Source organism: Aplidium turbinatum, chromosome 14 (assembly GCF_918807975.1).
Source record: "Aplidium turbinatum chromosome 14, kaAplTurb1.1, whole genome shotgun sequence".
Lineage (NCBI taxonomy): Eukaryota > Metazoa > Chordata > Ascidiacea > Aplousobranchia > Polyclinidae > Aplidium > Aplidium turbinatum.
This window is the reverse complement of record NC_137485.1, coordinates 9,877,098-9,904,258: the sequence shown is the minus strand read 5'-3', so window position 1 is coordinate 9,904,258 and position 27,161 is coordinate 9,877,098. Positions and strand designations below refer to the sequence as shown.

Here is a 27,161-nt window from a genome sequence, read left to right as displayed (position 1 = left end):
TAATTTGTATTGTAGTGACAAGTTTTAGTGGGTACGGTGTTTCCTCCATTCTTCGAAAGCCTTGGGGAAATTTTTACAGAAATACAATTCTTGAATAGACGTTTTCAGAAGAGTGTTTCTTTCGGTCATTGTATACAGACGAACGGATCCGGAAATTTATATTACAATTTTCCCACGAAGAGATTATGGTTTACCGTTGTGACCACCAAGTATTTTTTTTTACAACACATAGGCCTAATAAACCTAGGCCTAAATATGGATTAAAGATAAGTAACGAAACCTTAATCAAATGACTTGGTCTTGCATTCTCGTGTTCTTTCATAACCACACGAAGTCATTTTCCCAAAGGCATCCGTGTGTGTAAACAAATGATTCATATGCCCAAACCTTAAACGTTGACAAAAAAATCATGTTACAAACGTAACTTTTGTTAAGTTAAAAAATTAATTTTGTTTCATGTGACATCGCACTTTTGTTAGCCTAGTTTGTTTGTAATAGGATAAACATCATAAAGTATGTGGGCAGAAACTCTTTGTTATCATTAGGTAGCCCTGAAAAGGACTGTTTTTTTTGGCAAATGGTCGATGTGGCGGCTATAGCACACAGGATCAAAAATCAGTAATCTATATCATGCTGAGTTAATGTTTTTTTTATAAATTTTATAAGCAAATAATAGAATGTTTGCGACTGTTGCCAACAGTTTCTTCCTTTTGTCATTTGTAATCAATACTTTGTTGTAATCACAGTCATGACAAAACTGTGAGTGCTGATTGAAATGCAAACGTTAGTCAGCAGTCTCAGTTAAGCATTGATCAACAATCCGCTGTCTCAAAAGAATTAAGTTGAACATAGCCAATATCGCCTTATTACAAAATTTAACTCACTTATATGATTTGTTTTAGCCTTATTTCTTGGAAACCTATTCTTTGTGCGATATCCTTTGAAAGTTCAAACGTCTCACCATAGACATTACATACGTAGACGAGAAACTGCGAAAAAAGAAAAAAGCGATTTTAATGCAACAAACCAAAGCCGCGTTAAAATCATGTGTCTGCCTTGCCACGCATGACTGGATCTAACTGGCTTTCCATTGGCAAAACAGAAAATGACACTTTCTTACAATTTCAAACTTCTGGAAGCGGAAGCTTCATGCTTATTGCTTATACAGGAATAGCAATGGCAGTGTCTGGTGAAAACCTATTCCTTTCTGATGAAGATTGGGAAATACACGTGGAGGTAATAATGGAGCACAGTTTCTATATTAATAATATACTATAGTAATATAGAGACTGTGAATGGAGACCGTGCTTCGGACAGTAAAATATTTCAGCGGAACTTTTACTAGTAATACTTCAACTCTATCGTTGATATAGTCTGTCTAAAATCTATGGTTTAACATGTTAATCTACTTCAACAGAGACTGTTTGTTGTGGTTCTCTTTACAACTGCCTATTTTGGAGCCAGGGATTGTTTGGAGCTGCGTAAAGGTCTGTGACCCAGACTGTTGCCGCTCATACCGACTTCCGCCCGTAAGCTTTATGTTTTAAAAGTTATGAGATAGTTTTTTGTGACTTTGATTACAAAGCTTTAAGTTTAACTCTTAATACATCGGTAGGCTATACACCAACCAGATACCACTCGAATGCTTTATCGGAAATACTGTAATTCAACGTGGATCGTGCCTAGCAGTTGCAGCAGGATTGGCAAAGAAGTCTTCCGACATTACTCCAAAAGCTATTGAAGTCATGACTTCAATTTACGACGGTAAGTTGTAGGCTAATTTTATGACAACAATCGATTTAAGAACAACCAACTAGTGAAGAATGTTGCATGCTTTTTTTAATTCTTCATCTTTATCCTCCATTTACGGGAAAACGGCGGAGGCGTTATGCATAGGACCATTTGATCCAGACCTGCTTGGGAGTTTCCACATTCAAGTTTCCGATTTCATTTGAAGTTTGATCTTGTCAAATAGTCCTACTACCGAGATTTTAATTCAGTTCAGCCCCCTTAGAGAGTGTGCAATGTGCATGATAAAAGAAATATTGCTAGGCTACTTTTTGTAAGAGCGGTAAGAGTAAGGCTTATGGTCGGCTGATTTTTGATAAAGTAAAATGTATTCCTGTTTTACACTTACAGATATACAGTAGCTAACATTGAGATGGTTGTGCTTTCTTTTTCAGAAATTTTGAAAAGTCATGATGAAGGGCGATTGATAGGCTACGGCTATTTTCTCAAGACGCTAAGCGGTTGTCCTGCGAAATTGGTCTTTCGATAGGCGAGCTCCTAAAATGTTTAGATGTCATTCCAATAATTTTTTGCGAACGGAAGAATGAAGCTGCTGCCAGCAATCTTCAGACATTGTTATCAGTGACGAGAATATAAAAACAGTGAAGTATATTGGAGGTTATAACTTAATAATAAAAAATCTGCTACGCAAATCTTGAAACAAGGAAACAAAAAAATATTTTTTGCAAAGGTGCGTTAAAAAAAGTTCGGATTCTTCACTGCTCGAAATAACGGACCTCCTTCTTCGCATATTGATTGCTTTGGAAAAAGCCTTTCGAAAGAGCAAGTCGTTCGCTGGTATCGATTTAAATAGGCCTATTATGAACGAGTGTCTGGCATCGCCACATGTCCAAGCACATATACAACAAATGTGTGTACGTATGGATCTTGAAGATACCAGGCCATGCGTCTCGTGTGTCCACAGAATTGCTCGCTTATTTTTTAAAATTAGGGGCCATCGTTTTGCTAAGTCATTAGCAGAAAATGCCACAGCAAAGAACAGTAAGTCTCTTCGCAACTCTTTGAAAAAGCTGTAACTTGCTATTGAACTCTGTACCGTAAGTGATTCGTTTTTTCTATTTGTGTTCTGTGCCGTATTCTTATTTGTTGGCTGTGATTGTTGTATTTTATCTGTTATTCGGCTTGCCTTTTTAAGTCATGTGTTATTTCTCTTATGACCTTACACTAGAGTAGAGAACGAATTGCTTTCTTTTCGCTTATTGAATACAAGGATTTCCAGTTATTTGTTGTTGTTTTTTTTTTCCAAAAAGAATATCAATCAATAATTCATTTGCAGAAACTCAACATTAACATTATCATAAAACACTAGGCAGTCACAAGCAAATTTAAAAATGGACCACTACTCTTTCCGGCGTTTCTTGAAAGGTTGACCAACTGCACAACCGTGATGTAATTCGCGCTTTAACACAATGGTGTTGTTTCGGTATCCAAACCAGGGATATCTAAAGTAGGGGATGCGAAGGCTTTTATTCCGTCTGACAATAGAAGGGCTTTTGTTCATCGTAAATAATCTGTGTTTATCGTAAAATGACAATTGGCACCGATAGTAGTTTAATAAATCTTGTTATGATAACTTGCATTGCGCTATTAGCATCAGACCTGGATATTCACAGCATGCTCATGGTTGCTTGTTAATTCAACTACCCATATACTTGCTTTACATCTAGCCTACTGCAAAGGCTTTGTTAAAAAAAACAGCTTACTGGTAACTTTTCAACTGTCTTTGTAAACAAGTATTCTTTAAATATGGTCTACATAACAGTTACTAACTGTCTTCTGTAGCTCATTGTACCAGCTGCACTACAAAACTTTCTACGATTTAAAAAAGAACCACATGTTTAAAGCACTACAAACTACCGCCCTGGTAGTGTCATGAGAATAAGGCAATCGCTGCGAGCCTTCATATCCCCTTCTCTAGATATCCCTGATCCAAACTCATGAATATTGGGATTTTGGTGCCTTCTCCCCAACGCTCTTTGGTGACCAAAGTAGGCTTCGAGGCTGTCTTGAGATATTCGCCTTGTCACCTAACGCACCTAACATCACCTAAGTCACCTAACGCAATATGAATATTTAACATACCGATAGGCCTACTGTCTGTAAACCTACCGATTTTTCAACTGATACCAGCAATCAATGATGAAATTCAACAGAACTTACTCAAAATGAAATCACAAGTTTTGAAATGCTTCTCGCAAATTCCACATTGCCCACGATGAATTTGAGACTTTATGTTATCTTCTTTTGCATTTGGATTTCGATATGATAATACCAAACGATTAAGCAATTCTTGATGTTGATATTCATCAGTGTCTTTCTTCAAAAACTTTAAACTTTTCACTTGCTTAATGTAAACATAGTGTTCTTTTTTATACCTGGTAGAACATCCAGGAACACAACAGAAACTTGGAGCCATGGAATCACAGAATGTTATACCACTAAGTAAAGTAACTTGATCTGGGCCTACCTACCTTGCTGAAATGCTTATAATGCAACTGTAAGCTAGGTCTATAATATGATAATAACAATAATAATATGAGATAAGGTCTCACTGGACATCTCAATTACCGTACACAAGCATCATTTCATCAAACCAACCGCTAATTTTCTGCAATAGAGTTCTTTTTAATATGCTGCCGGCAATCTCGCAACCTTCTGAGGGAAGTCAGTTAGGACCACTGAAGCGTGACTGGAACGGAGATAAAGCACGAAAAAAGCCAAGTTTCTCGTCTACGTATGTAAAGTCTATGGTCTCACCAAACAAGCAACAATGTATTTATAAACAAGCGACTCATACAATAATCCGATCCACTAATTGGCGCCAGTGAGAAAGATATTCACTAATGTAGAATTTGCGTCAAAATTCTACAACCTACATATTTGCCAAAATTTTCCTGTGAGCAAGCCCCCCAGACCCCCCTTTACTTTTTTGGACATTAAGTTTTCCACTGTCCATATATGTTCTAGATTTTTTTTTGTTAAAACTAGGGATCTCTAAAGAACTCTAAAGAACAGGGATCTCTAAAGTTCTTTAGAGATCCCTGGTTAAAACTCTGGTCCTTCTAAAACTTTTTTCCAGATCCACACTGCATTGTCGACATTTGAAAAGTTGAGCGGCTAGCACGATGGGTGTCTTGATTTCAGTCGGGGTGCTCGCTTGACGCCACCTGTGAAACCAAAAAAAAAAATACCATTCAATGTCAAATGACATTTGGCAACGCTGGTAACAAACAAGCCAACTTTCATAATTGCAAAGCACGTAATCCGGCAAGGATGCCAGAGCTTGGTTTTTCCACCTAGATCTGGGTTTTTTTGACCACATCTGGGTTTTGAGTTTTTTTTTTTCAAATTTAGGTAAATCTAGGTTTTTTTTGTTTTTAACTTTGTACAGGGCTTGCACGGTATTAAGGCACTGGAAACCTCGGTAAATGGTTGCATCAGCTACGGTACCGTACTGTAGTTAGTCAGTGAGGTACAGTTGGTAAGCCTAGTCTAGTGAGTTGTTGTGAGCAGGTTTTAATTGATACATATATTTGTCATCATTTATTACGCTTCTCAGGCGTATTGGTATTAGGCTGCGTAAGCTATAAGACTGAAATACGACTGTTAGTGTAGACCCAATGTTATAAACTTAACTAAACTCTTCTTCTACAGTACCGGTATTCTTAGAAAAATGAGTGATGAAAATGAAACACCCAAAAAGAAGCAAAAATTATGGTATGGACAATCATTTAAAAAGGACTGGCTAAAAGTACCTGAATTCAAAGATTGGTTGCAAATGAAAGAAGATGCTTCAAATAAAATCAACAGTTATTGTAAATGTTGCAAAGCCATACTGAAAAATGCTAATAAATCAATGTTGTTAGCTCACAGCAAGACTGAAAAGCATAAACAAAACTACAGTGCTGCAAAGTCTCATGTGAAAATCAATACCTTTTTAACACAAAATTTAGCCACGCAGTCAGATCAAATTGCCAAAGCAGAAGCATTGCTTGCTGGTTATTTTTCTGAGCATCATGTACCATTCACTCACATTAATCATCTTGTTGATGTTTGTAGGAAAGCATTTCCTGATAGTGCGATTGCAAAAAAAATAGATATGAAACGCACCAAGCTTTCATACACTATCCAAGATGGTTTAGCTTACCATGAAAAGTTGGCTATTGATGATATATGTCAAAATCAAAAGTTTTCCATAATCATTGATGAAAGCACTGACATTTCTGTTACTCAAGTTTTGGCTATTGTAGTACGATACTTTGACCAAAATAAAATGGATGTTGTTGATGCCCTTCTTGACATGGTTGTAGTAGAAAATGGGACTGCAGAAGGGCTGTTCCATTCTGTTGAATGTCTTTTTGGTAAAAGGAATATTCCTTTAAGTAATGTTATAGGATTTGGAAGTGATAATTGCTCCACTATGACAGGGAAGAAAAATGGTTTTCAAAAGTTGCTGAAGGATAAATTGCCATCAGTTTTTATTTGTGGTTGCATTTGCCACTCTTTTGCTCTATGTGCAAGCAATGCTGTGTCTGTGTTACCTTCATATTTGGAGTCACTATTAAAAGATTTGACATCTTACTTTTCTAGAAGTAGTAAAAGGCAGAATGATTTTTCTTTGATTCAAAAAGCTGCTGATACAGCTCAACATAAAATCCCAAAATTAGCACAAACACGATGGCTTTCTCGAGAACAGGTCATCAGCAGTATATTAGAGCAGTGGGAAGCGTTGGTTTTGTATTTTCAGTCTCAATGTAAGACTGACAAGGTTGATGGTGCAAAACGGATTTATGATGCACTTGTTAATCGTGGAACAAAGCATATGCTTGCTTTTTTACAATATGTTCTTAAAAAGGTAAATAGTCTCAACCTGGAATTTCAGTGTGAGCATTTTCGTTTGCACAAGTTGTATTTTATGGTTTCTACAGAATATAGAAATATTTTGAGTCTTTTCATCAGAGAAGATTACATCATGCACAGAAAATTAGGAGAAATAGATCCAAGCAATGCTGAAAATCATAAGAACATGTCAGCTGTGCACTTTGGTGGACGGACAATGGCCCTGTTGGAACAGGAACCCCTTTCTGTTGAAAGTGTTCGGAGATTTAAAACTGATTGTGTAAGATTTCTTGTGGAACTTTGTTTGCAATTTAAAAAAAGGTTTCCATTCGATGAAAATAGCTTGATTGCCAAGTTGAGAATTTTAGATCCCACCAACGCATCTGGTATGCCATCTTCCATTGCTAATGTAGCAGCCCATTTTAAATCACTGGTCACAGAAAACGAGTTAAACGATCTAGACGATGAATGGAGAAATTTCAGAATGATGATAGAGCTACACTCCAAGTGTGAGAAAAACAAAATTCCTGAGTTCTGGTACGAACTCCGAAAGCTAACTGATGGTGTTGATCAGCCAAAATTTCCTTTGTTATCTAATTTTATGACAAATTTGACTGTCTTGCCCCACTCATCAGCATGTGTTGAAAGAATCTTTTCTCAAGTTAATTATGTAAAGACAAGTACCACCAACAAACTTAAGGTTCAAACTACCACAGACAGAATTCTTGCAAAGCAGATTGTGACAAAAAACAATGGCACATGTTCATCATGGGAACCTGGAAAAGCGTTACTTCAAGATCTGAAAGATGGAAGTGCTTACAAGAGGTATGCTCGGAGACTTGAGCAAGCGAAGGATGCTGAAGAAATGATCCAACTTTATGAAAATGTGGATGACTAAAAATTGGAGTAGTACAGCTATTTGTGTTACTGAACATTTATTTATTGTGAATTTGAGTTATTCTTTTTAACGTTATGTTCTAATGAAAAAGGCTAAGCAGGGTATATTGCTAAGAACCAAGTTAGTTGTACACCAAACTGTAAGCAGACATGATGATTCTCCCCAGCCGCAGTCTACAACTCACACAGCAAAAAGTTTAGTTCAAAAGTCAAAACTAACCTAAATAGCTAGTCTATTCAATCATACATCTAGTCAGTTTTAGAAATTTTGGTTAAACACACATTGAACCTTGCTAGCTAGACGCTTTACCATAAAGGTAATTTTGAGCCAAAATCTTTGCTGTAAGCCCATATAGGCTTACCAAGCTCTTGTTTTTGTATATAGTTATATTTCATATTAACTAGGCCTACCATATTGTATACTGTATAATTATATACACGTGTTATTATTTGCAGCTTTCTAAGGCTTCTGTGTAATGATTTAAAGTGGTGCTAAAAGCATATGTAGGTTTTTTTAACTGCTTTACTACATATTTTCTGGACCTGGGTTTTTTTTGTCTCATCTGGGTTTTTTTTAGCACACAATCTAGGTTTATTGGAAATTTGTCGCTGGCATCCCTGTAATCCGGATATGCCCTCTGGGTATGAACGGACAGCGGCTTATTCCTATCTGTGAAAGCAAACAGAAAACTTTTCATGATAGCGTTTAGAAATATTAGTCAACTAGTTAACTTTCGTCACGATTTCATTCGTGGTAAAGACAAGCCAACTTAACAGCGCGTTCAATAGGATCGCCCGTCTGCACAAGATAGAACAAGTTTGGGATGAGGTTTAGATGCAGTCACAAAACGGACACGCCCTTTGGAAAGCTAGCTTTAATTTTCAATACATGTAACGATTTGGCACCAATTTGATTGTAGCTTGCTTTTCCAGATCGTATGTTTGGTACGTTATACCATACTAAAAAAGAGATTAACTGCAAATAAAAAGTAGCCCAAATCAGTGGTGTTTTCCTAGCATTTTTTCAAGGAGGCTCTATCAACACCTAACTGTGTTGGGATAGCCAAAATATTTGAAAGAATTTGGTGTGGGCTAGCGAATGATCTTAATTTTTCAAAAAGCGAAACACTGTTCATTTCAGTTTGTTTGTAGTCTGTTTGTTTTTCCAGTTCAGTTTGTTATACCAGTATAAGCGCCATGACAGTATTTGGTATAAATCAGTAAATAGTTTCTGCACAGTTCTAGGTTCATTCAATGTGGTCAACTTAGATGCATAATATGAGTGTTCACAGCCGATCAATCAATCAATCAAGTTTATTTTCGGCATAGCTCCACATTCATTTTCAAAGTACACATCAGGAGATATAACAAATAGCTTTTTTTATATATATGGAAACTACGTACACCATGGAGGCACCGAAAAAACCATGCGGTTATCTAAGTCAAGGTGCCCCCACATGGGATGTTTTACTGGATACAATATATAATTGGATTAATAGTACAGAAAAAACAAACAAACACAAAGAAAAACAACAACAACAAAAAAGGAAAAAAAAAAGTTATCAACAACAGTAGCCTAAAGCAACAATATTATCACAAAATAACACTTAAATGGGTCAGTAACTAGTAGCCTAAATCAGTTTATCAATGCCAACAATGTAAATAATGCCAAAAATCAGCTTTAGTAATTTGAAATGAGTTGTTTTTTATATTCCTTTTTGAAAGAAGAAAACGACAACATTGTGATTTGCTTTGGGATATTATTCCACAAGGTTGCTCCAGCATATTTAATGCATTTTTTCCCAGAATTGGAATTTATTTGCTGAATATATATAGACTCTTTCTTAGCACTTCTGGTTGAATACTTGTGAATGTCTTTAGATTTTGTGAACATGTTTTCAAAATGATTTGGTAATATATTATGGTGGATTTTAAACATAAATTTTCCTAGTTCTAGTCGATGAATATCCTCTATCTTGAGTATATCAAACTCCTTATATTTGGGGGAAAGTTTTGTATAGTAGTCACAGTTGGCTATACATCTCAGTGCATTGTTTTGCAAGGTGTTTAGAATTTTAAGATTGGAAGAGTCAGCTGTGCCCCAGCTTGTGATGCCATATTGGAGATGAGTATATATAAGAGCATAGTATAACATCATCAGTGTTTTTTCATCTACATAATGCTTAATCTTATACATAAGTCCGTACATAAGTGTCGATCAATGAGTCCGCAACCATTTATGAGTTGCTATTGCCATTCGATATATGAAGAGGTGGTCCATTGGTGCTGTTGAACGACAATGCTACAAACATTGCTACAAGAGGACACAGCCTTAAGCTGGAAAAGCCAAGGTCCAAGACCAGAAAATTTAGTAACTTTTTTACTTGCCGTGTGATCAATGGGTGGAACAGTCTCCCTGAACATGTGGTTACTTCGCCAAGTATAAATTCGTTCAAAGCTTCATTAGATCAATTTTTCCAAAACCGGGATATTGTGTACACCCCACAATGTTTCTAATTTTTATGTTGTGTTTTGTGTAAGCTTACCACAGTAAGTTTTGTTTCCAAAATTTTTAATGTTACCTTCTATTTATACTGTTGTTGCCAATATCTAATACTGTAGTGTACTATTTATTGTTGCCTAACTGTTATTACTGTACCAACACTAGTGTTCAATTACACTGTTAGCATTAGGCATTCCAGTAGTCACTGCCTAATTGATGCATACCAATATTGCTTTAGTACAATAACAAAAATTTTGGTATTGTTTTTCTATGTCTTTTTACCTTGTATATAGCTGTTTACTTTTGCGTGTGTATCACTGTTAATACCTCTGTTAATCTTAATATTGTTATTATCCTTATTAGTTGTTTACTGTACGTGATTGAAAGATGAATAAGCACTCTGTTTTACAACATCTCATATATTATTATTATTATTATAATGATCAAGCAAGAGGTATAGTCAGCCTTGATTTTTTTTGGCTGTGGCTATATTTACACTATTATGTATAGTGTAATAATAGCCTGAATAGTGTTGCCAGATAAGGAATTCTGCCCTAATTTGAGAAAAGTTTAAAGCTGTTGAAAACAAAAACTTGTAATTTGGAAATTTTTTTTAGTCCTGGGAAGATCAAAACCCTAATCTTATTCCTAACTCTGACCCTTACCTTAATCCTTCCTAACTTTAATCCTAACTCTGGCAACACCTCATTGTGGAAAAATAGCCACTTTTTTTTACGTGTGCAGGCTTACGAGGGTGATTGAAGATTTAGATTAAGTGGACGGGAAGGCAAGGCAGCCAATCTTCGTGTCCACCTCCACTCCTCCAGGCATGCCTTTAAGTTTCCTTCCAAAGACACAGCTGCATGCTCTTGAGCGGTGTTGAACCGGCGCCATTTCGACTGTCGTTCCGAGCTCTCAACACTTGACAATGCAGCCGTGATCACTGATCATAGCGGTGTTATGACCAAGTTCATTTGTGAAAAACTTTAATTTTGATTCAAAGAATTTAATTTAAAACCTTCAATTTTTAAATTCTAATTGCCCAATGTGTTGAATGATGATGGCCCATTATATAGCTTATGGTAGTGGTTCCCAACCTTTTTGTTGTCACGGACCCCTTTAGACAAATTATTAATTCTGCGGACCCCTACCTACATTTCACCTGAAACTCAATTAACATGCTATTGACTATTGTAATAATTATGCTACTCAACTACTGTACTGTGTCACATTGCATTGCTGCTATGACTCCTGCGGCAAATATCAGGTTAAACAGTTGCTTAAATAAGAAAATGAATGAATTGTTCAAAAAATGTCAGCAGTATTTGAATATTAAGGTCACCCAAAGTGCCATGTCGAAGCTTTTTCAACGTAAGCAAATTTAATGAGAGGGCTGTTGTTGCCTTTCCTGAACTAAACGACTGAACTGTGCTTGAGTTTTTGACAATGCAACATGCATGCCATCTTCAACGTCCAGGCGATTTCGATGTTTAGTTTTTATTGTAACAAGAGCTGAGAATCCTGCCTCGCAAAGGTAAGTGGTTATGAATCGTAACAAGATAACAATAGCTTGCTTTGCCAAGGATGGGTAGGTTTGCAGTTGTGAGCACCAAAATTCTTCCACAGTTTTTGAATGAAATTCATTGCGTAATAACTCTTTTGATCTCAAATCAAGTAGGTCATCTTTACTGAGATCGTCATCGCTAATGTTGCTCAAGTCAAAAAGAATAGGAATTCGAATCCATGTTTCAACTTCGTGCGGCAGGTGTTCTAAATTAAAATAACGTTGAAATGAGATTTGCAGGGTTTCCAAGTGTGCGCCAAATTTTTCTCTCATAGAGATCAAAAGAGTAGCCTACATTTTCTTTGAGTTTCATCCATCAAGATAAGATCTTCTAACATTGGAAAGTTAGCGTAATTACCTGCTTCCAATCTGTTTTTGTTTGTTTTGTTTTATTACAATGTTTCGATCAAACCGGTAACCGGTTTCAATCAAACCGGTTACTTGGCTAAAAACGCTTTCAGTTTTTCAGCTGCATCAATTATTGTCACACCTGGTCCTTCAATGCCACGATTAACATTGTTAATATGACTGAAAATATCGGCTAAGTAGGCCATGCCGTATAGAAAACTTTTATTCTCAAACAATTTTGAAAGAGGACTTCCTTTTGCTTTCAAAAGAGTTGATACCTCATTTTTTTGCTGCTGCAGTCGTTTTAAAACTTCTCTAAATAATCAATGTACCTCAGAATGATACAAAAGTACTTCGTATTCTGACCCTACTTCTTGACAGAGCGCTTTAAAAGTACAGTGGTTTACAGCTCTGCTTTTGATGAAATTAACAACTTTCACGCAATTTGTCAGAATTTCTTTGAGACTTGCTGGTAAAGTTTTTGCTGCTAAGGTGTACCTGTGCAAGAAGCAATGGGTAACAACCACCTGAGGAGCTTCGTTTTTTACTAAAGCAACAAATCCGGATTTGTTCCCGAGCATAGCTGGTGCTCTATTCGTGCATATGGAACAATTTTTTTTTCCAAAATGCATCAAGGTAAACACGGACTAGGGTGTACCAAAAAAACCTTACTTTCACTGATCTTGCTGTTGGCTGGCAAAAAGTTGTGTTTGGGGTCAAAACTAATGCTAATATAAAAATTTTTAAATTTCATTGTTGTTTGACGCCTATTTTCTTTACGTTTCCATGGAAACAACCCAAATTTAAAAAAAATAGCGTAACTTGAAAACCACTATAGTTAGAAAGCTGTAATAAACACCAAAAGTTCCAGAATACCAATATTCCTATTAGTGTTTCATACATTTTATTGGTCTAGGTAATGTAGTTTTTTAGATATTTCCTAAAATAGCGTTTTTGTAAAAAAATCTTGATAATTTACTCTAAAAATTATTATTTTATACAAATTTTTGCTATAGCTGGCTAAAGTGGCAATGTAACAATCACACAATAGTCTGGCAATGTAAACAAAAAATTAAAGTACTTGACTAAACACTTAAATTACCGGTATACAGTAAGCAATACTATTTTACTTCCTTTGACAATGCTCAAGACAAAAGGTGTAGCCTACCAGTGGTCCGGTACCTGTGTAGCCGTAATGCGATATGCAATGTTTTACACATCATATCAATGAAAATCAATGTTGCTTGATTTGTAGTTTTTACAAATATATACAGTTTCATTCCTTTTTTAGTGACTCTTTTTGATGATGTGGCTTGTTTTTCTCTTAATCCTTTGATAATCTTTAAAATGTTTTGTTTTGCTGTAGCATTTCGGATGAGTTTGTTATAAAATTCAGTAAGAAGACCCAATGCTCGTTCAGATGCATCATTGACAACTGGGATTGCTTTGATTATATATATTTTTTACCTTTAAGGCAGTAGATTTTTGTGCCAAAACTTGGGATTAGCTGTTAAAAAACTTGTATCTAATTTGAGCAAATTGAACAAAGTCCATGAGTCTTTTCCTATAAGGTTGTGGAGTTGAGTTTGTTGTTGAAGAACTGGCATTTGCTGGATTTTGGAAGTTTACTTGATTTAAATGCTCCATCATACTTTAAAAGTTCTCTAGCCATTTCCTGTTTTTGAGTGAAGGAAGCATGATCGCTGAATAGTGCAAAAATAACTAGGTGCTCAGAAAGGTACCACAAATGTTTATCAAACTTTGTCAAATACGCTGAAAGTTATTTCAATAAAAAGTGGAGGTATAGTTGCAGAATATTTTTGCATCTCTTTCATATCATTCCTCGACTGGCAATGTAGTTTTAAATCATTGATTGGAGAATCAAGAGAATTGGATGCAGTAAACCAAGGCTCTATAATCTATATGACATAATACCAGACTGCCAGAGATGAGATTTGATTCAATGTTGCTTCAGATACCAGATTTAACTTCAGCAATTGTGATTTGAAAAAAATATTTTCAAAGAATATATTATTCTACTCATCCAACGAGCATGATGTGATGCTCCTGGAGTTTGAAAATGGAACACTTGTCTGGCATCCAAACTTCCTCCGAGATATATTATTGAGAGCATAAATAATTCTCTGTAATCTTTACGAAGATTCATAGACAGTTGTTCAGTGCAATTTATCCAACAGTAGCAAAACTGTATTCATATAATAACTGTATAAACTGTAGTGTAGTGTATACGGTAATATAATAATAACAAGGTTGCAACAGAATAATATATTCTTTGAAAAATCTTTATTCAAATCACAATTGCTGAAGTTAAATCTGGTATCTGAAGCAACATTGAATGAAATCTCATCTCTGGCAGTCTGGTATTATGTCATATAGATTATAGAGCCTTGGTTTACTGCATCCAATTCTCTTGATTCTCCAATCAATGATTTAAAACTACATTGCCAGTCGAGAAATGATATGAAAGAGATGCAAAAATATTCTGCAACTATACCTCCACTTTTTATTGAAATAACTTTCAGCGTATTTGACAAAGTTTGATAAACATTTGTGGTACCTTTCTGAGCGCCTAGTTATTTTTGCACTATTCAGCGATCATGCTTCCTTCACTCAAAAACAGGAAATGGCTAGAGAACTTTTAAAGTATGATGGAGCATTTAAATCAAGTAAACTTCCAAAATCCAGCAAATGCCAGTTCTTCAACAACAAACTCAACTCCACAACCTTATAGGAAAAGACTCATGGACTTTGTTCAATTTGCTCAAATTAGATACAAGTTTTTTAACAGCTAATCCCAAGTTTTGGCACAAAAATCTACTGCCTTAAAGGTAAAAAATATATATAATCAAAGCAATCCCAGTTGTCAATGATGCATCTGAACGAGCATTGGGTCTTCTTACTGAATTTTATAACAAACTCATCCGAAATGCTACAGCAAAACAAAACATTTTAAAGATTATCAAAGGATTAAGAGAAAAACAAGCCACATCATCAAAAAGAGTCACTAAAAAAGGAATGAAACTGTATATATTTGTAAAAACTACAAATCAAGCAACATTGATTTTCATTGATATGATGTGTAAAACATTGCATATCGCATTACGGCTACACAGGTACCGGACCACTGGTAGGCTACACCTTTTGTCTTGAGCATTGTCAAAGGAAGTAAAATAGTATTGCTTACTGTATACCGGTAATTTAAGTGTTTAGTCAAGTACTTTAATTTTTTGTTTACATTGCCAGACTATTGTGTGATTGTTACATTGCCACTTTAGCCAGCTATAGCAAAAATTTGTATAAAATAATAATTTTTAGAGTAAATTATCAAGATTTTTTTACAAAAACGCTATTTTAGGAAATATCTAAAAAACTACATTACCTAGACCAATAAAATGTATGAAACACTAATAGGAATATTGGTATTCTGGAACTTTTGGTGTTTATTACAGCTTTCTAACTATAGTGGTTTTCAAGTTACGCTATTTTTTTAAAATTTGGGTTGTTTCCATGGAAACGCAAAGAAAATAGGCGTCAAACAACAATGAAATTTAAAAATTTTTATATTAGCATTAGTTTTGACCCCAAACACAACTTTTTGCCAGCCAACAGCAAGATCAGTGAAAGTAAGGTTTTTTTGGTACACCCTAACACGGACCCCCAAATGCTTTCTCACGGACCCCCAAGGGGTCCACGAACCCCAGGTTGAGAACCACTGGCTTATGGGGTTTGGCATCCAGTTTTGCATTAGCGCCTGTGGCTTAGTAGAATTTTTAGCATCTATAGTGGTTTTTAACTTTTTTTTGGCACGTCTCCCTTTGACAATGAATACATGTTCTGAGCCTCTTCCCCCCTCGCTTTCAAATAACTGTAATACCAAAAGTAATTTTGTTTGGTCACAGTAGCCTACAGTACATATTAATGAGGTACTTGAAATTGACTCTAAACAATTAGATTGTTAATTAGGGATGCACAATACAGAATACCTGGCTACTCTAGAATATTCTAGAATACTTAATTTCGAATCTATTCTGAAATTACACTGCAATTTTTTCCAAATAATATCAAACAAAAATCAAAAGTATCTGTACTTTATTTTGAATTGTATTAGTATCACATGTCAAACAGAGTATAACATATGATAAATCAAGCATCATACGATGCATCATCAAGCATCATCATATGGTCACACGGAAACGCACTGCGTGTCTGCAGTTCTGATAACTGCGCAAACCCAATGAAGGAAGAAAAAAGTCGCTTAGAACAAACAGTTCATGAAGAAAAAAGTCGGCGCGCAAGACGGAAAATATCAACTTTACATTTGTTTAACGTCGCACACTGTTCATTTAACAGATTTATTTTCGAATCATGATATCTGAAAAGAAACTGTAAATGCGATTCGAATACATTGAGATTCGAATCTCTAAGATTTGATATTCTGTATTGTGCATCCCTATTGTTAATGCAAGGTTTAACTCCAAAAATTGCACAACGTTGCTTAATAAGTATTTAATTCTCAGCCTGTCCTTGGTCTTGACAGCAATTGCAACAGAAAAATGTACAAAGATATGTTGAGGCATGTCAGTAACAGTAACTGCAGACAGTGCACACCGTTTCGACCTCCCGGTCTCATCAGTGCAGTAGTTGTACACAAAGGCATGTCAGTAACAGTAAAGGGTTTATGAGGTCACAAATGACTGTTACCTCACAAACTTACCCAAAACCAATCATAACATCAGAGCCACATTAATTGGATGGACTTGAAGAGACAGGAGTCTGACATATTTTTGGTGTAATGGACCTTTTGAAATTTACCAAAGATACATTGCTTGGATCTCAAAAAATTAATTCCCAGTCAAATATGTTCATCATCATCAACCAGTCATGCCACTCCTGGCAGATTGCCTCTACATATTATGTTTCCACACCATTCTGTCTTTCGCTGTTCTCATCCAGGAGATGCCAATCTTTTCTTCAATGTCATCCCACCATCTTTTTGGTTTCTCTTTATTATTAGCCTACTTAAATATTGTTATCATGAAGATAATCTTTCAACGTTGCATTAATTCGTCTACGGTGAATCTTTTACTCATTTTTTAGCGAGAGAAAACATAAATCTAATATTTTCCTCAAACCTAAATGTGGCCCTTGATGCTCGCAGTCTTGGGCCATCCTGGGCTATTGCTTTGCAAGATTTCACTGCAACGCCAGGCAGGTTACTAAATAACAATAATACTACACTACACCATGTAATATTATAATAATAAATACGTGATACTGATCACTTTTGTACTAGATAGTATAATAAAAAAAATGGAACATGTTTGAATTTCCCCATGTTGAAATTCCCCATTTGTTTTGTTGAGCAATCTTACTTTACTAGCTATTTTACGTTTGTGACGTAACATGACAACCCTTCAAGTTGTACAATTTGGGACTTTAATAACTGGTTGACATTTTGTTCTTGAAAGGAATAAGTTACAAATACAACCATCTCATATTTAAAATAAAACTCCACAAAAATGGCTTCCCAAGAAATAAACGAACAGCCAAGCAGCTCGATTGCTAACAGAATTGAAGATGGAAATGAACGTCTGTCAGTTGTGTCAGTTCACGAATATCCTGGTGAGCTTTCCAATGTTTTATAATACATTTGACGTGTTAAGATTTCATTAAAGTCATCCATAATAAGAATCTTCAAGTATATATTAGGGGGTCTGCTACTATTCGGTGAGTCCGATTCGGTGAGTCCGATTCGGTGAGAGCCTTTTTCGGTGAGAGCCCTATTCGGTGATTTTTTTGAATTTTTTTTTGAAAATTATCGGGTACCGTAGCCTAATTAAAACCCTTAACCCCTAACCCAAAACCCCAAACCCCCAAAAAACCCCCAACCCCCAAAAAACCCCAAACCCCCAAAAAAAACCCAAACCCCCAAAAAACCCCAAACCCCCAAAAAACCCCAAACCCCCAAAAAACCCCAAACCCCCAAAAACCCCAAACCCAAAAACCCCAAAACCGCAAACCCCCAAAAAACCCCAAAACCTCAAAAACCCCAAAACCCCAAAAACCCCAAACCCAAAAACCCCAACCCCCAAAACCCCCTAACCCCAAAACCGCAAACCCCAACCCCCAAAAACCCCCAACCCCAAAAACCCCCAACCCCAAAAACCCCCAACCCCAAAAACCCTCAACCCCAAACCCCCAACCCCAAAAAACCACAACCCCAAAAACCCCCAAACCCCAAAAACTCCCATACCCCCTAACCCCAAAAACCCCCAACCCCAAAAACCCTCAAACCCCTATCCCCTATCCCCTAACCCCTATCCCCTAACCCCTATCCCCTAACCCCTAACCCCTATCCCCTAACCCCTATCCCCTAACCCCTATCCCCTAACCCTATAACGGCAATGATAATTAGGCTACGGCGCGCAATAATTTAAAAAAAAAAACTCACTGAATAGGGCTCTCACCGAAAAAGGCTCTCACCGAAAAAGGCTCTCACCGAATCGGACTCACCGAATCGGACTCACCGAATCGGGCCATTCCGTATATTAGGGTGGCTCTTATTTGGCAAAAAATGATTTTTTTTTACATTTTGCTTGGGACACCCTTTCAAATGGTGAGATTGTCAGAAAAAATAACTCCTGCAAAATATTTTTGAATTTGAAATTGATTTAGGGGTGGCCCTCTCCCCCAAAAGTTCTGCCCCCTTCCCAAAATACCAAATCTGCCTATCTCAAAAACTGCTTAAGCTAGAGATACGGTTTTTGTGTCAAAAGATGCAGAAAACATGGTTTCATATCTGCTTTCTGAACATTGAATGCATCTATCTTGAGTAGAAAAGCAGTTATTGAAAAAAACTGTTTTGGGTATTCTAGCACAAAACAGCGCTGAACAAGTATTGTGGCCCAAGCTATTCAATTAACAAAGTTCATAAACTAACGTGTAAAACTGATAAAGCAATAAACGAAATAAGTGTCCCTAAACTTTTTTGCATTCATACATAGCTAAAATTCCTTGGAGAAACTCCTGAGCGTGGAATCCGCTTTCAAGCTTCAGGTGCCATGCATCGAGCTCGTTGGATGGCGAAGGCGATTTATGCCATCAAAATTTGGATGTTTTGTCATCAGTTTATTATGTTAAAGAAAGAAACACAAGTCATTCGAGAATTAGCCACCTTTTCTGTTGGGATTCATGTGAAAGCATGGATAACATCATCTAATGTTATAGAAGAACCACTAAATGATTTCGGACTCATGGATCAACTTCTTAATTATCCGCATACAACTATTTCTGCTGCAACTAGCAAAAAGCTTGGTCTGCATTTATGGTATCTGTCCGAAAAAATGGTTGGACTAGCCTTGTTTGACTCTCGATTGTCTGTGGAAAGTAAAAAGCTAACAGTGGCAACTATGTTAGATGAAACAGCAGAACGTCCACCAAGCAGACCAAGCGTCAAAGCAGATGCGTTTCTTGGCAATATAAGGATCTAGAACAGTTTTGCACCTCTAATTCAAAACGGCTTCATTAGTTGTTGGGTGTAGATGAAGCAATACTTTCAAAGGATCCTGCTCATTGGACTGAAGATAGTGCATTTATTCAATACACATAGTGAAGGGACTTTTAGCAGTCAATGACAGAGCAGAGAGAGGAGTTGCTGTATTCCAGTATTTTAACAAACTTTTAACTAAAGATGAGGACCACCTTCAGTTTCTTTTGTAAGTTGTTACTGAACACAGGAAACTGTTTCCAAATTGCAACAAGAACAATATTGTCGATAATATCGCTTCTCGCAGTACTGACCAGACAGTATAGTCAAAAGTTTTCGCACTACTGACCTCGCAGTACTTACATTTTGAAATGAATATCGTCACCAGTGTTCCCACTAAGGTGCTCAAATTGAGAAAAAAATGAAATTCTGTAGACGGTTTCGTGGTCACAAAAAATTTTGTGAAATCATGATTTAGACTGAGTTCACGAGTCCTAATTTCTTAGAGGGAACACTGATCGCCCCATATTTTTTATAGAGCTATGCACCTTTTGCGTTAAAATGTGTTTTTTCTAAATAACTGCTTTTCTACTCAAGATAGAAGCATTCAATCTTCAGAAAGCAGATAGAAAACCATGTTTTCTGCATCTTTTGACACAAAAACCGTATCTCTAGTTCAAGTGGTTTTTGAGATACACAGATTTGGTATTTTGGAGAGGATGCTAAACTTTAGGGGGGGGGGAAGAGCCACCCTTAAATCAATTTCAAATTTAAATATATACGAAGTGTTTACAAAAACAACATTCTTTCCATTCTTTCAATATTTCCAACATTCTTCCCATTTCAACTAAACGTTTCTTGACTGCCACAATTCCATTGTCGTTTGTTTGTATTTCATGTCGTCACTATGTTATTGATAGCAATTGTATGTTTGGTTGGCACCTCGATATTGTAAATTATAATTCGGGATATCTTTATCATTTTTTACGTGTGAACTTCCCTTCTACTTTCCAGATACTTTGATGAGTCACAACCTGGAAGGTCAAACTCAGAGCAGAGAAGTGGGCAGAGTGGGGGCTGAAAGTAGCCCAAACACAAATGTTGAGGTGAGTCAACACAACCTGCAAATCGTTGTTCAATCAATAAAGTCACCAGTCAGTCACTACACAACAGTGTAACATCACCACACATGATGGGCTGCCCGCCTCGTCATAGGTCGAGCTTTCTTCGTTGCGGAAAGCTAAGCTTGTCTCCCTGGCGCGCTCCGTCATTTTACAATTTCGGAGACGAGCTGCACAAAGTTTTTAGATCCACACTCTCCTCCCACAGTTACCTCGACTTTCCAGCCTGATACCCATGATCTAAGCTAGTGGACCTCTCTCTGAGTGCAAATATTTGGTATTTTTGGTACAGCTCAGAACCCATCTAATGCAATTATATTTTATGGATTTTTTTATAACACATAATTTACCTGTGTCCCATCTTTCAACCTTTTATATTTCAGGAACTGTCAGTGGTAACTAGCAGTGATTTGTCTTCTGGAACATCAGTTCATATCAGACAAGCTGAAAACACTATACTTTCAGCTGGGACGGTTGTTCAGAATCCAACAGTCAATCAAACTGTGAACCAAATCCACCACCACTACCATAATCATCCGCCAGGTATGATGGTCTTCATGTTGAAACATGCTTTGCGATGACCACCTTCAATTTCTGTTCGTTTTACTGTGTACTGGTGATGGAACATCATCCGGTTTCGGCTTCAACCAAACTACGGTCATTTTTTTCTACTCTAACTTCGCCTCGAGATGATAGGGGCTTCGGCTCGGAGTTGTGCAAGCTGTGTGTTGGCTGTGATGAAATTTGTGACCTTGGATAAATGTAATTTTTCATATCATTGTGATGCGCTGTAGTAATGTGTATGTTTTCTGTACAATTGGTCTTCATCATCATCATAATCCATCGTCGGTTTGTTCCCCACTAGTGGGGGTGGCCGATTTTACATGTAATAAAAGATTGAAAAGTGGATCAAGGAAGTCAGTATAAAATGTTTAAAATCTTAAAAACTATAGTACATCGAGTGGATAGAGAACATTGCCAAATTTGAAATCTACCCAAACGTTTACTCCTACATGGACCCTTTTAAAGGACCCTAAATATTGCCATAAGTCACTTTCTAGAGCGCTTGGTGAGAGTGATATAAAACCGCTCTGTTGGAATGTCGATGATATGAAGCAGATACTCGTCTTACTAAAGGCCAGACGCTCCAGCCTCCTGCCAAAATGTTGCCTCCGGTGCATCACTGGTGTTAACACAGATAAGCACACCATAGGGCTTAAATGTAGTTTTCCAAGAAGTTGTTTAAGTTGAGGAGCAAAATGGTTGGAACGCCTGGTTGATTTATTCAAAAAATATGGAGCCCAAAATGTAGATACTAAACTCATGTTCAGCAAACGTTTTGAAAACTATACTGTCTTCATCTTCAGTGCTGTAAATGCTACAAATGTCACATTTATAGCACCGAAGATTGAAGACAGTATAGTTTTCAAAACGTTTGCTAAACATAAGTTTAGTATGTACAATTGTACATACATTTTGGGCACTTTATTTTTCGATTTGTTTAAGTTGGTTTTCCAATGGCTTTTCCGAAATGAACTATACATAGCCACGTTGAACATAACAATAGCTTTTCTCGGATTTTAACAAATTATTTCCAAAAACATAAATTCGAAAAATTATCAATACAAATAAATCTATTTTTACGAGAGTCAGTGTAATCTTTACAGCTAAACGAGCGATTTCGATCTTGTTAGATCAATTCTCTTCAACCTTTTTCTTGTATGCTCCCTTCCGAACGGATGTTGCTATTCCATAAACCTTTATGGTTGACTTAATAATGAACCGACTTTTTAGGAAGACTTACAAGCGTGAAATATGAAAACGTCAAATCAGAAAAACTCAAATGTGAAGCGACACTTTTTACAACAAACATGCAATAAACCTGTGCTACATATGTAACCATAGCCATCTTGCAATTTTTTTACTTGGAGATAGCCACCAATTTCACCTAGAATGAGATGTAATAAAAATCTGTGTTTTTCTAATAAAACATACAACTTTATATTGTTTCATACAGCGACGCAACTAGAAAAAATTAAAGGGGGTCGGCAACGAGAGAGAAAACTAACAATTATTTTTAGAAGTAAATATATCACAGTTAGATAGTTAGAATATTAGCCTAGTGTAATTTGACAGCGCAATGATCCAATTCTGTGACGTGCGAAGCGACCGTTTTCGCTCTGTCCGCGCTTGCTACTCTCTCAAAAAAGTTTCCCGCGCTTTCGAAAGTAGGCAGCAAATTGTTTGCTCTCCAGGCCCACATTTTAAAAAGTAGTCCACACAAGCTTAGGGCCTGGATACACGTCAAGATTGTAAAGAAAATTTGATTGCCGTCTTTTTGATACCAAAATTATAAAATTGGTTTAAGAATGTGTGAAGTTGCGACCATACGAAGATTACAAATCAGACTAGCCTAAAGCCAGCTGCAGTTTCGTTTTGTGGGTTTTATAATAAGGTTGCATCCTAAGTAGGGATGCCAAAGTAGAATTTCAAATCCTTAAGATTCGAATCCATCCAGAATCGAATCTAAAAATCGCTTTTTATCGGGTAATTGGATTCGGAAATAATTGTTAGACAAAATAATACGGAGAAAGGAAAAAAATTATAAAAAAAAAAATTGAAAAAATGCTCCGCCATCCGCAAAACGCCTGCAAGTCACGTGCGTCGTGCATGTCAATCCGTTTCTGCATGTGATTAATTAACAGAGGTCCCTTACGCGTGTGTGCGCGCGTGTGTTGTTTTGAGAGAACAAAGGCAAGTAGAAGAAAACGATTGAACTTGAGAATGAGAACTTGTTAAAATGATGGCTTTGCAAAGCTTCTTTTTCATGCCGTTGTAAGCGTAAAGCTGCGCCGGTTTTCCAAGCCATTTTGTTTTTATGACATCATATTGCGTGAATAAATGACGGTCTGTTAATATTTTGTATTGCGGTTTATGCGACTTGAGCGTGAAACAAGTTTGGTATGCATAGGACGTAGCTTGAACGGACACACGTTAAGTAGTACGTAAGTCTCAGTCTAGTTAGTCGTCCCTCTTCTTGAAGTTGCAAATCTTAAAGGGGGCTGTCATGCCGACTAGACAGCCCCCCCTAGTTGCGCCCCTGGTTTCATAAATTGTATATGCCAACAAGGGTGCGAGAAGTAGGGGTGCTCAAGGGGCTTCAGTCCCCACTAGAGCTAATTCAGCCCCCCCTGGAAATTTCGATAATTGCTTCTGCCCCCCTTAGAAAATTCTGACAATTTAAGGTAGCCTACATAACATATTTTCATAAAATTATTCGAGCAATCATTGCTCCTATTACGTGTGATCGTGCTCATCATTCGCAATACAGAGTCGTCAATCACAGGGAGCTATACCTCGTAGTCATAGGCGCCGGGTTTTGAAAATTGCCGGGGGGGCAAACTTTCTAGCCGACCGATTGTTTACATTCAAAAAGCTTTTGTTTGTCAGCATTGATGTTTGTTTGCGTCTATCTACCATTGCATATCGCTAAGCTTTATAATGTAGGCTCAGGCCTCGAAATTCACGGCGGACATCGCCGTCACAGCATGTGATGTCCGCGGGAAGTACCATCTAGATCGGTCATATTTGTCCGCCGAGAAATAACCCAGGAACTAGCGATGCAAATCGTCATTGCATAGCACGAACAATAATTGTTGCGATAATATATTTTCCAGCGCATTCTAGCACGCATTTAGAAAATGTGGATACTGTATCCCTTAGCTTCCATTCAAGGAGGAAAACTTTCGATTTTTACGTTGCTTCAACGATTGATGACATTGAATCAGCGTAACAAAGGTGAATTCTTCGCTAAGAATCGATAGGAGTGCAGGTACTTCTACACTAATCACGCGCAATTTAGTTCAAGTTTTACGTCACAATGTCTGGCTTTGATCTCCGAGTAATATTGATACGGCAAGGTTGGTTACTGAATTAGGTTATACGAGTACGCTATTACAGCAAGATGCAACAAAATTTGTTAAGTTTTGGTATTACAGTAAAAAAGAAAAGGTCCAGGAAAATTCACTTTCGCTCACATGACACGCAAAAATAAACTTAAAAGAAAAAAGCCTGTGAAACTTTGCACCGCAGAAAATAGTAGCGTTGGTGTACAAATTTTCCGACTCCTGCCCAGAGCATTGTGACGCAATAAGCCACACGACCTCGTTCGGTGGAAGTTAATAAGTTATGTGACGTATTGACCAGCTACGCGGCGCTTTGACTCTTCGAGCGCAAGTCGTTGGTCTGATGAAAGCCTTTCAAAGTGACTTTACTGATTTTTTAAAAAGCCTGTCTAAAACCGTAATTAAACTAATTATAGTTCTGAAATGGCGAAGAATTATTATCAATATTAAGTGATTAAGCATGACGATCGACGGCTAAAACTGGTGTGTCCGCCGTGAGACTTGATTTGTCCGCCGAGATGGCTGCTCAGACTGGACACGTTTATCCGCCGTCAACAAAAACGAATTTCGAGGCCTGTAGGCTACTTCGAATTATATGCTGGTCACTTTGAACTTTAGCTCTTAATACGCGTCGATACTAAACTGAGCAAACAGCAAACTGCACCTCGTTATTGACACTCCCAAGAAAAAGCAAAGCGAATGAAATCAAGAAAAACGTTTTTCAATCATTGTTACTATGCTTCAACGGCACCATGCTGGCGTTTATCAGCTACCGTACTTCTGTTTCTTTTGTTATCTTAGGAGCAGCGCTCTTGTTGCAACAAGTAGATCTTTTAATTGAGATTGATCCGCAATGAAGGTCAAACTAACGCAAATCTGAACTTATAAACATTTGATTTAGGATTTTTTTTAAATAATTTGCGGGGGGGCAGCCACCCCGAGCTAAATTCACGGGGGGGGGGGGGGGCGCCGCCCCTCCGCCCCCCCGGAGGCGGCGCCTATGCTCGCAGTAGCGGTTCCAGCCACCCTCCTTTACTGACACGGCGTTCCATTGTTTATTGGACATCATTCTGTATAATATTCAATTTACACTTACAGCATAGAACAGCAAGAGATCTGGTTGTTATAACGGAGTGCGGGTCAAACTTAAAGCATTATGCCCTGGATCGTTATACATTCACAGCAGTAATCATGCTCTCGATTTGATTTTGCAAGATGTTGTAAAGGAAGTGAGGCTTATCGCCGATGCCTTAAACTTCGTTCAAAGTTTTGCAGTTGTAATTTCTTCATTACTTTTGCTTCAATACTTTTGCAGTTGTAAGTTGTTCATTATTACTGCTCGTAGACTAATTTCGCAGACTAATTCGTTTCTTGGCAACCACATAACAATTTTGTCATTTTCCAAAGTGAACTGCTGTAAATTTTACTGTACTATGTATGCTGTTTATAAAGTTGTACTGAAGAGGGTTTAATACCCGAAATCGCGATCTGCAACAAGATAATTTCAAGCTGGATTGGACCAGAAAAACTTTGAAAACTATTAATGGTGTAGTTGATCTAACATGGAAGTTTAGCAAATAAATTCTTGTTTCTCTTTGAATTGACCTGTACTCTACAGTCTACAAGGTGGATGTTAATATGTTAAAGTATTCAACTTATTTTTTTCTTAAATTTATAGTTTGTTTTGAAAAGCGATATTGTCGATATTGCTGCTATAGTTTTTCTTTCAGAGTGAGTGTTTTTTCTTGTTTGTTCAGTTCAATTGTTCTCACTCTTGCAATTTGACAAGGATATGAAGTAGCAATAACGCGATGTAGCCTACTAATTTATTGTCTAGTCTTACAGAATAATGAGGTAATCTCTTGCCCTTTAATAGATCATTATTGTGCAAGTTAAAATTTTTAGTATGACGCCATCATAACTTTTTTTGACGTCACATTGACGTCATCGTCAAAAACAAGTCTGAGGTCTCTTTCTGTCAGACTAGACTCATTGAGAAATTTCAGAAGATGTGTATAGGTTTCCTGAAATAAGCAAAATGCCTTTTCACCACTAGTGGCGCTAAGTGCTGCTTTAATCTTCTTAATCCTCCCACACTTTTCAAAATGATGCCAAATATCAAAAAGTTGATTTTTCACTTGTTTGCTATCAGTAAGGCATTAGATGAAAGTGCTTTTAGTTGAAATAAAGAGTTCAACCGTCAAGATTATGGTTCAACAGGTCAAAAATGGGCGATTTTACTTATAATGAAAATGTTTAGGCCTCTTGGGGCAGAGTATCCCATCATTTTAGAGCAAAATGGTTTTTATTTTCGGATTTCTCTTGGTCAAAATCATGGGAAACAATGCAAGAGAATAAAAAATGTGAAAATTTTTGAATTTTGAACAGGTCCAACCTGTTCAAAATTCAAGAAGTGGCACCTGGTCTATGGAATAATTATAACTTACAGCAAGCAACACTAGAAGCTTCGTGTCCACTTTCAGGATTTTAAGTGTCCTGCCAAAGACACAACAGCATGCTCTTGAGCGGTGTCGAACCGGCACCCATTCAAGTGCCATGCCAGTGCTCTCACCACTCGGCTATGCAGCTGACCTCACCACTCGGCTATGCAGCCGACCTTACCACTTGGCTATGCAACCGACCTCACCACTCGGTTATGCAGCCAACC

The 27,161-nt window shown here is 37.1% G+C and overlaps 1 protein-coding gene across 1 annotated transcript; it reads left to right on the top strand.

Moving 5' to 3' along the window:
* The first annotated feature begins 16,728 nt into the window (after positions 1-16,728).
* Positions 16,729-25,982, top strand: LOC145783708 (uncharacterized). The gene is made up of 4 exons (XM_082595597.1): positions 16,729-17,603; positions 20,482-20,573; positions 20,972-21,131; positions 25,592-25,982. Exons 1-4 carry the CDS (start codon positions 17,501-17,503, stop codon positions 25,594-25,596), a joined length of 360 nt encoding a protein of 119 aa, XP_082451723.1. The 5' UTR covers positions 16,729-17,500; the 3' UTR covers positions 25,597-25,982.
* The last annotated feature ends 1,179 nt before the right edge of the window (positions 25,983-27,161 follow it).

Bases quoted from the DNA above. Each gene is read 5' to 3' on its own strand.
- LOC145783708 (XM_082595597.1), top strand. From the start codon at position 17,501: ATGGCTTCCCAAGAAATAAACGAACAGCCAAGCAGCTCGATTGCTAAC. The intron at 17,604-20,481 runs GTGAGCTTTCCA...TCTACTTTCCAG, and splicing joins GTCAGTTCACGAATATCCTG to ATACTTTGATGAGTCACAAC. The intron at 20,574-20,971 runs GTGAGTCAACAC...TTTATATTTCAG, and splicing joins GCCCAAACACAAATGTTGAG to GAACTGTCAGTGGTAACTAG.